Source organism: Monodon monoceros, unplaced genomic scaffold (assembly GCF_005190385.1).
Source record: "Monodon monoceros isolate NGI ecotype Baffin Bay Population unplaced genomic scaffold, NGI_Narwhal_1 Super_Scaffold_11, whole genome shotgun sequence".
In the NCBI taxonomy this organism is placed as follows: domain Eukaryota; kingdom Metazoa; phylum Chordata; class Mammalia; order Artiodactyla; family Monodontidae; genus Monodon; species Monodon monoceros.
In genome coordinates this window covers 59,587,560-59,601,380 of record NW_021703767.1, presented here as the reverse complement: position 1 = coordinate 59,601,380, position 13,821 = coordinate 59,587,560, and the positions used below count along the sequence as shown (strand labels likewise).

The window sequence follows — 13,821 nt, the reverse complement described above, 5'->3', positions numbered from 1 at the left end:
TCGGCAGACGGACTCTCAACCACTGCACCACCAGGGAAGCCCAAAAATTGGCTATCTTTTTGATGTCCTCCTTAGTCTATGGAGACTCATGTTCAAGATGAGGGCATAGCAAAGGAAGAAATTATGACAAACCTTCACTAACTTAAGCTTTTTTTTTTTTTCTTTTAAGGTTTAAACAAGGAACCAGCTAAAGGATCCATTCTAATTCACTATTTTTTTCTAACTCTCCCTCCATCCATCTCCCTCTCCTCCTTGGCAACCACTAACTAAAGCTTATATCCCCCAAAACTATGTACTAAGATAAAGATGAACCATAAGTTAAATAGCTCTAAAATGCACACTTATGGCCCTGTGTTGGATCACCCAAGTGATTTGGAAATCTTCAAATATGAAAATTGGAATAATGTAGTTGTAGACTAATAGAAACCCCAGAAGACCTCAGGAGAAAGAAACTCTTTCCTCCTCTACAGGGGAAAAATATTCTAACATCAAGTAAAGAAAGGTTGATTGGAAATTCCAATAAATTGTTTCTCTAACATTATTTCCAATGTCTGGATGCTTGAAGGGAATAAGCTGATGAAGCCATGTAGAGATATGTGACGTTGATTTATATTTTGGGTATCTATGAGTCAAGATATTCCTTGGATAAGGAATGTTGTTACTACCATTGGCTGTATCGGGCAGACAGACAATTGTTAATGGCTCAAGATTTTATAAAAATATTGATGAACTAGTTGTTGGCCAGGGCATCCAGTGCTAAGATGACTACCAGAAGTATCTCCAACTATGTTGACCCTTGGGTCCTGACTTTTATCATGGGTGTCCTGGTTAAGGGATGTAAAACAGCAACTCTCCAGTGGGCTTATCATGCATGATGGTAGTTGATACCATGTGTACAGTGTATGACTGTATATTAATCTTGTATTTTGCGACTTTATTCTAATACAGACTTTAGGATTTTTCTATATATAGTATCATGTCATCTTTAAAAAGTGAGTTTTACTTCTACCCTTCCAATTTGTCTTATTTTTCTTATTTGATTGCTGTTGCCAGGCCTTCCAATACTATGTTTAAAATATTAATAGAATTGGTGAGAGTGGGCATCCTTGTCTTTTTCCCGATTTTATAGGAAAAGCTTTCAGTTTTTCACTATTGAGTATGATGATAGCTCTGCGTTTGTCATAAACGGCCTTTTTTATGTTGAGGTATGTTCCCTCAAGGCAACATTGATAAGTTTTTTTTTTTATCATGAATGGATGTTGAAATTCGTGAAATGCTTTTTCTGTATCTATTGAGATGATAATGTGATTTTTTTTAACATCTTTATTGGAGTATAATTGCTTTACAATAGTATGTTTCTGCTTTATAACAAAGTGAATCAGTCATACATATACATATGTGCCCATATCTCTTCCCTATTGCATCTCCCTCCCTCCGAGCCTCCCTATCCCACTCCTCTAGGTGGTCAAAAAGCACCGAGCTGATCTCCCTGTGCTATGCGGCTGCTTCCCACTGGCTATCTATTTAACGTTTGGTAGTGTATATATGTCCATGCCTCTCTCTCGCTTTGTCACAGCTTACCCTACCCCCTCCCCATATCCTCAAGTCCATTCTCTAGTAGGTCTGTGTCTTTATTCCTGTCTTACCCCTAGGTTCTTCATGACATTTTTTTTTCTTAAATTCCATATATATGTGTTAGCATACGGTATTTGTCTTTCTCTTTCTGACTTACTTCACTCTGTATAACAGACTCTAGGTCCATCCACTTCATTACAAATAGCTCAATTTCGTTTCTTTTTATGGCTGAGTAATATTCCATCGTATATATGTGCCACATCTTCTTTATCCATTCATCCGATGATGGACACTTAGGTTGATTCCATCTCCGGGCTATTGTAAATAGAGATGCAATGAATATTTTCATACATGACTCTTTTTGAATTATGGTTTTTTCAGGGTATATGCCCAGTAGTGGGGTTGCTGGGTCATATGGTAGTTCTATTTGTAGTTTTTTAAGGAACCTCCATACTTCTCAATAGTGGCTGTACTAATTCACATTCCCACCAGCAGTGCAAGAGTGCTCCCTTTTTTTTTTTTTTTTTGCAGTACGTGTGCCTCTCATTGTTGTGGCCTCTCCTGCTGTGGAGCACAGGCTCCGGATGCGCGGGCTCAGTGGCCATGGCTCACGGACCTAGCCACTCCGCGGCATGTGGGATCTTCCCGGACCGGGGCACGAACCTGTGTCCCCTGCATCGGCAGGAGGACTCTCAACCACTGCGCCACCAGGGAAGCCCGAGTGTTCCCTTTTCTCCACACCCTCTCCAGCATTTATTGTTTCTAGATTTTTTGATGATGGCCATTCTGACTGGTGTGAGATGATATCTCATTGTAGTTTTGATTTGCATTTCTCTAATGATTAATGATGTTGAGCATTCTTTCATGTGTTTGTTGGCAGTCTGTGTATCTTCTTTGGAGAAATGTCTATTTAGGTCTTCTGCCCATTTTTGGATTGGGTAGTTTGTTTTTTTGTTATTGAGCTGCATGAGCTGCTTATAAATTTTGGAGATTAATCCTTTGTCAGTTACTTCATTTGCAAATATTTTCTCCCATTCTCAGGGTTGTCTTTTGGTCTTGTTTATGGTTTTCTTTGCTGTGCAAAAGCTTTGAAGTTTCATTAGGTCCCATTTGCTTATTTATGTTTTTATTTCCATTTCTCTAGGAGGTGGGTCAAAAAGAATCTTGCTGTGATTTATGTCATAGAGTGTTCTGCCTATGTTTTCCTCTAAGAGTTTGATAGTTTCTGGCCTTACATTTAGGTCTTTAATCCATTTTGAGCTTATTTTTGTGTATGGTGTTAGGGAGTGATCTAATCTCATACTTTTACATGTACCTGTCCAGCTTTCCCAGCACCACTTATTGAAGAGGCTGTCCTTTCTCCACTGTACATTCCTCCCTCCTTTATCAAAGATAAGGTGACCATATGTGCGTGGGTTTATCTCTGGGCTTTCTATCCTGTTCCATTGATCTATCTTTCTGTTTTTGTGCCAGAACCATACTGTCTTGATTACTGTAGCTTTGTAGTATAGTCTGAAGTCAGAGAGCCTGATTCCTCCAGCTCCATTTTTCGTTTTCAAGATTGCTTTGGCTGTTCGGGGTCTTTTGTGTTTCCATACAAATTGTGAAATGTTTTGTTCTGGTTCTGTGAAAAATGCCAGTGGTAGTTTGATAGGGATTGCATTGAATCTGTAGATTGCTTTGGGTAGTAGAGTCTTTTTCACAATGTTGATTCTTCCTATCCAAGAACATGGTATATCTCTCCATCTATTTGTATCCTATTTACTTTCTTTCATCAGTGTCTTATAATTTTCTGCATACAGGTCTTTTTTCTCCTTAGGTAGGTTTATTCCTAGATATTTTATTCTTTTTGTTGCAGTGGTAAATGGGAGTGTTTTCTTGATTTCACTTTCAGATTTTTCATCATTAGTGTATAGGAATGCCAGAGACTTCTGTGCATTAAATTGTATCCTGCTACTTTACCAAATTCATTGATTAGCTCTAGTAGTTTTCTGGGAGCATCTTTAGGATTCTCTATGTATAGTATCATGTCATCTGCAAACAGTGACAGCTTTACTTCTTCTTTTCCGATTTGGATTCCTTTTATTTCCTTTTTTTCTCTGATTGCTGTGGCTAAAATTTCCAAAACTATGTTGAATAAGAGTGATGAGAGTGGGCAACCTTGTCTTGTTGCTGATCTTAGTGGAAATTCTTTCAGTTTTTCACCATTGAGGATGATGTTGGCTGTGGGTTTGTCATATATGGCCTTTATTATGTTGAGGAAAGTTCCCTGTATGCCTACTTTCTTGAGGGTTTTTTATCATAAATGGGTGTTGATTTTTGTCGAAAGCTTTCTCTGCATCTATTGAGATGATCATATGGTTTTTCTCCTTCAATTTGTTAATATGGTTTATCACATTGATTGATTTGCATATATTGAAGAATCCTTGCATTCCTGAAATAAACCCCACTTGATCGTGGTGTATGATCCTTTTAACGTGCTGTTGGATTCTGTTTGCTGGTATTTTGTTGAGGGTTTTTGCATCTATGTTCATCAGTGATATTGGCCTGCAGTTTTCTTTCTTTGTGACATCCTTGTCTGGTTTTGGTATCAAGGTGATGGTGGCCTCGTAGAATGACTTTGGGAGTGTTCCTCCCTCTGCTATATTTTGGAAGAGTTTGAGAAGGATAGGTGTTAGCTCTTCTGTAAATGTTTGATAGAATTCGGCTGTGAAGCCATCTGGTCCTGGGCTTTTGTTTGTTGGAAGGTTGTAAATCACAGTTTCGATTTCAGTGCTTGTGATTGGTCTGTTCATATTTTCTATTTCTTCCTGATTCAATCTCGGCAGGTTGTGCATTCCTAAGAATTTGTCCATTTCTTCCAGGTTGTCCATTTTATTGGCATAGAGTTGCCTGTAGTAATCTCTCATGATCTTTTGTATTTCTGCAGTGTCACTTGTTACTTCTCCTTTTTCATTTCTAATTCTATTGATTTGAGTCTTCTCCCTTTTTTTCTTGTTGAGTCTGGCTAATGGTTTATCAATTTTGTTTATCTTCTCAAAGAACCAGCTTTTAGTTTTGTTGATCTTTGCTATCATTTCCTTCATTTCTTTTTCATTTTATTGTGATCTGATCTTTATGAGTTCTTTCCTTCTGCTAACTTTGGGGTTTTTTTATTCTTCTTTTTCTAATTGCTTTAGGTGCAAGGTTAGGTTGTTTCTTAAGGTGGGATTGTATTGCTATAAACTTCCCTCTTAGGACTGCTTTTGCTGCATCCCATAGGTTTTGGGTCATCGTGTCTGCATTGTCATTTGTTTCTAGGTATTTTTTGATTTCTTCAGTGATCACTTCGTTATTAAGTAGTGTATTGTTTAGCCTCCATGTGTTTGTATTTTTTACAGATCTTTTCCTGTAATTGATATCTAGTCTCATAGCATTGTGGTCAGAAAAGATACTTGGTACAATTTCAGTTTTCTTAAGTTTACCAAGGCTTGATTTGTCACCCAAGATATGATCTATCCTGGAGAATGTTCCATGAGCACTTGAGAAAAATGTGTATTCTGTTGTTTTTGGATGGAATGTCCTATAAATATCAATTAAGTCCATCTTGTTTAATGTATCATTTAAAGCTTGTGTTTCCTTATTTATTTTCATTTTGGATGATCTGTCCATTGGTGAAAGTGGGGTGTTAAAGTCCCCTACTATGAATATGTTACTGTCGATTTCCCCTTTTATGGTTGTTAGTATTTGCCTTGTATATTGAGCTGCTCCTATGTTGGGTGCATAAATATTTACAATTGTTATATCTTCTTCTTGGATCGATCCCTTGATCATTATGTAGTGTCCTTCTTTGTCTCTTCTAATAGTCTTTATTTTAAAGTCCATTTTGTCTGATATGAGAATTGCTACTCCAGCTTTCTTTTTGTCTCCATGTGCACGGAATATCTTTTTCCATCCCCTTACTTTCAGTCTGTATGTGTCTCTAGGTCTGAAATGGGTCTCTTGTAGACAGCATATATATGGGTCTTGTTTTTGTATCCATTCAGCCAATCTATGTCTCCTGGTGGGAGCATTTAGTCCATTTACATTTAAGGTAATTATCGATATGTATGTTTCTATTCCCATTTTCCTAATTGTTTTGGGTTCATTATTGTAGGTTTTTTCCTTCTCTTGTGTTTCTTGCCTAGAGAAGTTCCTTTAGCATTTGTTGTAAAGCTGGTTTGGTGGTGCTGAACTCTCTCACCTTTTGCTTGCCTGTAAAGGTTTTAATTTCTCCATCAAATCTGAATGAGATCCTTGCTGGGTAGAGTAATCTTGGTTGCAGGTTTTTCTCCTTCATCACTTTAAATATGTCCTGCCAGTCCCTTCTGGCTTGCAGAGTTTCTTCTGAGAGATCAGCTGTTAACCTTATGGGGATTCCCTTGTGTGTTATTTGTTGTTTTTCCCTTGCTGCTTTTAATATGCTTTCTTTGTATTTAATTTTTGACAGTTTGATTAATATGTGTCTTGGCATATTTCTCCTTGGGTTTATCCTGTATGGGACTCTCTGTGCTTCCTGGACTTGATTAACTATTTCCTTTCCCATATTAGGGAAGTTTTCAACTATAATCTCTTCAAATATTTTCTCAGTCCCTTTCTTTTTCTCTTCCTCTTTTGGATCCCCTATAATTCGAATGTTGGTGCGTTTGATGTTGTCCCAGAGGTCTCTGAGACTGTCCTCAGTTCTTTTCATTCTTTTTTCTTTATTCTGCTCTGCAGTAGTTATTTCCACTATTTTATCTTCTAGGTCACTTATCCGTTCTTCTGCCTCAGTTATTCTGCTATTGATCCCATCTAGAGTATTTTTAATTTCATTTATTGTGTTGTTCCTCTATTGCTTGTTTCATCTTTAGTTCTTCTGGGTCCTTGTTAAATGTTTCTTGCATTTTGTCTATTCTATTTCCAAGATTTTGGATCATCTTTACTATCATTATTCTGAATTCTTTTTCAAGTAGACTGCTTATTTCCTCTTCATTTGTTAGGTCTGGTGGGTTTTTATCTTGCTCCTTCATCTGCTGTGTGTTTTTCTGTCTTCTCATTTTGCTTATCTTACTGTGTTTGGGGTCTCCTTTTTGCAGGCTGCAGGTTCATAGTTCCCGTTGTTTTTGTTGTCTGTCCCCAGTGGCTAAAGTTAGCTCAGTGGGTTGTGTAGGCTTCCTGGTGGAGATAATGTGATTTTTACCATTCATTTTGTTAATGTGCTGTATCATATTGAGTTTTTTGGATATTGAACCATCCTTGCATCTCTGGAATAAATCCCACTTGATCATGCTGTATGATCCTTTTTATATATGATCTTTTCTACATATTGCTGAATTTTGTTTTCTAATATTTTGTTGAGGATTTTTGCTATTGACCTGTGATTTTCTTTTTTTTTTGTAGTGTATTTTGTTTTGGTATCAGGCTAATGGTGGCCTCATAGAATGAATTTGGAAGTGTTCAGTTTTTTGGAACAGTTTTAGAAGGATAGGTATTAGATCTTTTTATATATTTGGTAGAATTCCCCTGTGAAGTCATAGACTTGTTTGCTGGGAGTTGATTACTAATTCAGTTTCACTACTAGTGATTGGTCTGTTCACATTGTCTATATCTTTCTGATTCAGTCTATGTAGATTGTATGTTTCTAGAAAGTTATCCATGTCTTCTAGGTCATCCAATTTGTTGGCATATAACCTTTCACAGTATTCTGTTGTGATTTTTTTGTTTCTCTGTGATGTCAGTTGTAATTTCTCCTCTCTCATTTCTTATTTTGTTTACTTGGGTCCTCTCTCTTTTCTTCTAAATGATCCTGGCTGAAAGATAATCAATTTTGTTCATGTTTTGTTAAAAAAAAAACAGCTCTTGATCTCATTGCTGTATTCTGTTTTTTTGGGTCTCTATTTCCTCTGTGATCTTTATTTCCTTTCTTCTGCTGATTTCTTTTGGCTTTGTTTTCTTTTTGTAATTCCTTTAGGTGGTTGGTTAGGTTACTTGATATTTTTCTTGTTTCTTGAAATAGGCGTGCATCACTATAAACTTCATCTTAGAACTGCTTTTGCTGTGTCCATAGCTTTTGGAAAGTTCTGTTTTTATTTCCATTTGTCTCATGATATTTGCTGATTTCCTCTTTGATTTATTCATTGGCCCTTTGGTTTTTCAGTAGCATGTTGTTTAGACCCCACATATTTGTGTTTTTGCCAATTTTCTTCGTGTAATTGATTTCTAATTTCATACCATGTTGTTGGAAAAAATGCTTGATATCATTTCTATCCTATTAAATTTGTTGAGACTTGTTTTGTGGCCTAGCATGTGTTCTGTCCTAGAGAAAGTGCCATGTGCACTTGAGAATAATATGTATTCAGCGGTTTTGGGATGGAATGTTCTATTAATGTTCTATTAAGTCCAACTGGTCTAATGTGTCATTAAAAACCACCACTTCCTTACTGATTTTCTGTCTGGATGATCTGTCCATTGACATTAGTGGGGTGTTAAAGTTCCCCTACTATTATTGTATTATTGTCAATTTTTTCCTTCATGTCTGTTAATATTTGCCTTATATGTTTAGGTTCTCCTATATTAGGTGCATATGTTTTTTAGAAACATTTAAAAAATATTTATTTGGCTGCACCAGGTCTTAGTTGCAGCATACAGGATCTTTAGTTGTGGCCTGGAGGAACTTCACTGTGGCATGTGGGATCTGGTTCTCTGACCAGGGATTGAACCTGGGTCCCCTACATTGGGAGTGCAGAGCCTAAGCTGCTGGACCACCAGGGAAGTCCCAGATGCATATATGTTAATGAATGTTATATTCTCTTCCTGTATTGTTCCCTTAACCACTGCATAATGCCCTTCTTTGTCTTTTGTGTAAAATTTGTTTTAAGGTCTGCTTTGTCCTATATGAGTATTGCTACTTCAGCTTTCTTGTCATTTCCATTTGCATGAAATATATTTTTCCGTCCCCTCATTTTCAGTCTCTGTGTGTCTTTAGCTTTGAAGTGAGTCTTTTGTAAGCAGCATATGGATGGTCTTTTTTTAAAAGACCCAATGAGCCACCCATAATTCTTTGTTGAAGTATTTGGTCCATTGACATTTACAGTGGTTATTTATAGGCATGTACTTATTGCTATTTTGTTACTTGTTTTCTGGCTGTTTTTGTAGTTCTTCTGTGTTCTTTTAGTTTCTTCACTTGTGGTTTATCCTGTTTGGGAATCTCTGTGCTTCCTATACCTGGATATCTATTTACTTCTGCAGGTTTGGGAAGTTTTCAGCCATAATTTCATCGAATAGATTATCAACCCCTTTCTCTCTCTCTCTTCTCCTTCTCGGATCTCTATAATGGGAATGTTAGTATGCTTGATGGTGTCCCAGAAGTCCCTTAAACTATCCTCATTTAAAATTTTTTTTCTTTTTGCTATTCTGATTGGGTGATTTCCATTATTCTACCTTCAAGATCACTTATGCTTTCTTCTGTATCACTTAGTTTGCTCTGATTCCTTCTAGTGTGTTTTTCATTTGTTACTGTATTCTTCAGCTCTGATTATTTTTAATATTTTTCTAGTTTTTGTTAAAATTCTCATGTGTTCATCTATTCTTTTTTCAAATTCAGTTAGCATATGTATTACTAATGCTTTGAGCTCTTCATCTGGTAAATTGTTTCTGTTTCATTAATCTTTTTTTTTTTAAGGTTTTTTTCCCTTGTTCTTTTGTTTGTAACAAATTCCTCTCATTTTCTTTAACTTTCTCTGTCTCTACTCCTACTTTTTCCAAAATGTCACACTGGTTTTTTCTGTCGTATAAATGACAGAGCTTCCGTATTTTCTAGCTTAAAAAAATCTCTCCAGGCTGTATTTTACAGATTTCTTCTCATATTTTCTACTGACTAGTAATCTCTTCAGTTATCTGGTGTTAAAGCCATCCTTTGTGATCTTATTTTCAACTTCTGTATTTTTTACTTCTTGAAGTTTTATTTGGTTGTTTGTCATATTTGTTTTGTTAGTTTTATATTTTTTTGCTTCCTGTGGATACTTCTATATTCCTTTACATATAGTAAGCATAATTGTTTTTTGGACTGAGTCTGATAATTTCAACATCTGAAGTCTTTATGGATTTTTTTGGTATTTGTTTTGTTGACTCTCACTTTTGATGTCTTATTTCTAATGTGTCTGGTTATTTTATCTTCATGGATATGGATTGACCATATCTTCACTGAATGAATAAATGAATACCCTTTTCTGTACTCGAAAAAATTCTATTCTGAGGAGAAAAGTGTGAAAGGATACACATCAACTTTTTAGCATTCATTATATATGTTTGGGGTCAGGGAGAGAAGTATAATAGTTAACTTTTATTTCATTTGTGACAATATTTATTACTTTTATGACTTGACTCATAAAATACAAACACAGCTCCTCTGAGGCTCTTGTAACTTGGCTATATCACCTTCTATCTTTTTATGTTGCTGTTATCATCTGACCACCTGGTCAAGCCTGCCTCTTTATTAAAATTTTGAGAATATGGTTATCTTTCTCTTTATCCGAAGTGTAAACAATTATACTGAATGATATTAACAGCATGTGCCTAGTCAAGCAAATCACATCAGCCTCTGAGCTTCTTGACCTCTTCATTTCCCATGACCTTTACAGTTTATCCACACACATTCACAGCCATCCACTGGGCACTATTACCACAGTTTATTAGTTTACTAGGGCCTCCATAACAAAATACCACAGTCTGGGTGGCTTAAAGAACAGGAATTTTTTTTCTCACAGTTCTTTAGGCTAGAAGTTTAAGATCAAGATGCTGACAGGTTTGATTCCTTCTGAGACCTCTCTCCTTGCCTTGCAGATGGCCACCTTCTCACTGTGTCCTCACATGATTTTCCCTCTGTGTCCTAATCTCCCCTTCTTATAAGGACACCAGTCCTATTGGATTAGGACCCACCCTAACAACTGTATTGTAACATAATTACCTGCTTAAAGGCCCCATCTCCAAATACAGTCACATTCTGAGATACTGGGGATTAGGACTTCTGCATAAGAATTTGGGGGGACATGATTCAGACTACAACGTCTTGTAAGAACTCAACTTTAAAAGTCTACTTTTCAGATATCTCACATTCTAACCTCAACCTCTCTTCTATCCAGCCTGTTAACTTAGCTACTTCTGCTCTACTTGTTCTCTGAAGTCACAGGCACCCCTTGTTCATTCACCATTTGCTTTCCCTCACTCATTAGTCCACTCTTGTCTTAAGTTCCCCCTACATCCGGCTTAAATGTCATGATTCTTTTCAGTAGGGTTCAATAGCACTCTTCCAATGCCTTGAGCTCCCTTCTCTTTTTTTCATACACTTCTGGCAAAAATCCATCCCTGAATGCCCCCAACTGATTTGTATTTGCCTACAGTGATTACCAAGGGCAGCTGGAGATAGTCATACATCAGAGAAGATTAGCTTCTCCCTAATTTAGTGACTCAAATGGCCTCAACACAATTCATGGTATGGCTTAGCAATCCTATGACATTGTTCTTATCAACTCTCTTTCACCCACAATGAACACTTAAAAACTCCTCCTCTTCTCAAAGCTTCAAGCCTCCCACTAGCTGGCTCACTCTCATTCTCAGCATCATTTATTTCATAGAGTAGGAGCCCTCTGCCAGGAACTCCTTTGCCTTCCCACTACCAAACGTAAAATCCTGTTACCTCTTCATGTACCTGCTCCTCTTCCCTTTTTTTTTTTTTTACAATAGGGGTGCTGTGTGCCTTCCTACTTGAGGCCAATTCTCCCTTGTGACCTTTGGATTCTACTCCCACTTTTTTCAACATTTATTTTCTCTTTTCTGTCATATAAATTTAACCTTACTTGTTAAATGGATTATTTCCATCAGTATTTAAATATATTCAAGACTCTCATGTATAAAAAATAAATTCCTTGACTTCATGTTCTCCTCCAGTCACTGCTCCATGTTTCTCCTCCCAATTTTCTTAAGGGGATTGTTTATTCCCACGAACTGCATTTCCTTACACCTACTCCTTCCTTTACACATTCTTACGAGTTTCTTGTGTCTCATAATTCCACCAGATCAGCTCTTCTAAAGATACCAGTGGTATCCATTTAACAGTTTTAGTTCTTATCTTCTTGCCCTCTTAGCCTCAGTTGACCTTGTTGACCCTCACTTCCTCTTTGAAATACCATCTTTGTTTGATTTGGGGGACATTATGCTCTCCTTGTTCCTTCTCTTACATCTTGTCACTCCTTCTCAGTCTCCCTTACTCAGCCATTGAGTGTTGTTTCCCCAAGGCTCTGTCCCAGTCTCTCTTCTCACTCTGTTCTCTTCACCTAGGTGATACCACCAAGGCCACAACTTTCTTAAAAGCCCAAATGTGCCACAGGATATTTGCACATGGTATGTCCTTTACATAGCATGCTCCCTCAAACCCTCCCCTAAGTCATTATAAAAATATCTTCTACTCATCCTTCACCTTGAGACTTAGGTACCACCTTCTCAGGAAGCCTTGTACAACCTCCTTACTCTTGTGGTACCTCTGCAACACTTATTGCAGTTATAATTTACATTTATTTATATGATTTGTTAAATGACAGGCTCTCCCATTGGAGGTAAGCTTCATAATGGCAGAGACAATCCCTATTTTTCTTATTATAATTTTGCCTCTAGCCCTCTACAAAATTCTGAACACATAGTAGGTGTATAATAAGTATAGAATAGAATAACTGAATGAATAAACATTTCGAATAATGTTTCTATAGACTATCAAGATGGGGATTTCCCACACATGGTTAAATACATGATTTTGGACTGGACTAGAGAGATTAATCTGGAGTCTAATTGCTTGTGAGTGGTAATGAAGCCTTGATTGGCTATAAGATTTCCCAGGGCATGTTTATGGAGAGAAAGAAGAAGAGGGAAGTGAACAAAAATCTTGGGGACATCCACGTTAAATGAACTCAGGCAGAGAGAGGATGATCAATCAAAGGAGGCTGAGGTTGTATATGCCATTCACATACTGCAGATTTTCCTTGGCTGTCCTAATTTTAATATTCTGCCGTTTGGGCTAACATTTCACAACCAATTTTTGGCTCAGAAAATATGGCATCTATAAGGGAAATGAATCTAAATCTAATTTTAACACTTAACTTATTAATTAATGATATAATTGTACTAATAATTGTGTATAGTGATTAATAAGATTGACTAAGTTCCTCACTGTGGTTATTACTGGTAATAAGTATCTTTTAAAAATGGCTAATATACATAGCAATTATAGTTTCCCTGGTTTAAAATCTTTATGAACTGTGCTTCTAAAAATTTGCCTAAATGTAAATGATATGTTTTAATTTTGTTTTTAGCCTGAAAGTACTTTACTGATTATTTGTGAGAATGGCTATGTTCTTGAAGCTCCATTTCCAACTATAAAGGAGGAGGAGGAGGACCATGATGTAGTTTCCTATGAAATCAAAGACATGTGTATAAAATGTTTCCATTTCTCAAGTATCAAATCTAAGATTCTGGTATGAAATACCCTTGAAGCATTGTCTTCTAATTTTTTTTCTTTCTTAGAATATAAAATATCCTGTGTTAAGTGCTGGGAAAATACGAAGAAGAAGAATAAGACATAGACTTTTACTTTAAGGAGCTTATTTGGTAGAAAGCAGCTTATTGTATTAGAAGGTGGTAATGAGTAGATATTAAAATCACAGTGCAAAGAAAAGAATTTTAGGGGCACGCAGAGGAAAGAATATATGATTCTGATAGAGGGGTGAGAGGAGGTCAAGGATGACTTCATGGAGGTGATATTTAGTATTTAAAGAATGGGAAGGATTTTGACAGGTTGAAAATGAGGAGGAAGGCAATAAAAGCTGGGAGAACATCCTGAGGGAAGGCAGAGTTGCAAGAGTTTTGGTGTTTTCGAGAAATGAAGAATGGACCATGAGGCAGAGGGATGCAATTTGTGGAGGGGTGTGACAGGAGTCTGTGACCACCACATGGAACCCCTTAACTATTAGCCAAGTTGTTTTAATTTAATTTTTGGGCCACTGGAATCCATTTTGAATTTTTGAGGAGGAGATTGATGTGATGAGATCATATAAATTCGGAAGTTAATTCGAAGAGGTAAATGGAATAAAGAGGTAAAAGATGGGAGGTAGGGATTCCAGTGCTAGGGGGCTTTTGCAATAGCCAGTTGATAGAGGCTGAGGGCCTAAATCACTGTACCGCTAAAGATAGAGACAGCTT

General features: G+C 36.8%; 1 protein-coding gene across 9 annotated transcripts in view; it reads left to right on the top strand.

The window, feature by feature from the left end:
* The window catches only part of CFAP44 (cilia and flagella associated protein 44), a 161,258-nt gene that overhangs the window by 74,538 nt on the left and 72,899 nt on the right, over nt 1–13,821 (top strand). For all 9 annotated transcript variants that reach the window (XR_003792411.1, XR_003792412.1, XM_029215118.1 and 6 more), the window contains one exon: nt 12,936–13,097. Coding sequence is in view for 7 of the 9 variants with exons in the window: in XM_029215118.1 (XP_029070951.1) it covers nt 12,936–13,097 (162 nt within the window). In the remaining 2 variants the exon portion in view is untranslated. The remainder of the gene's footprint in view (nt 1–12,935; nt 13,098–13,821) is intronic.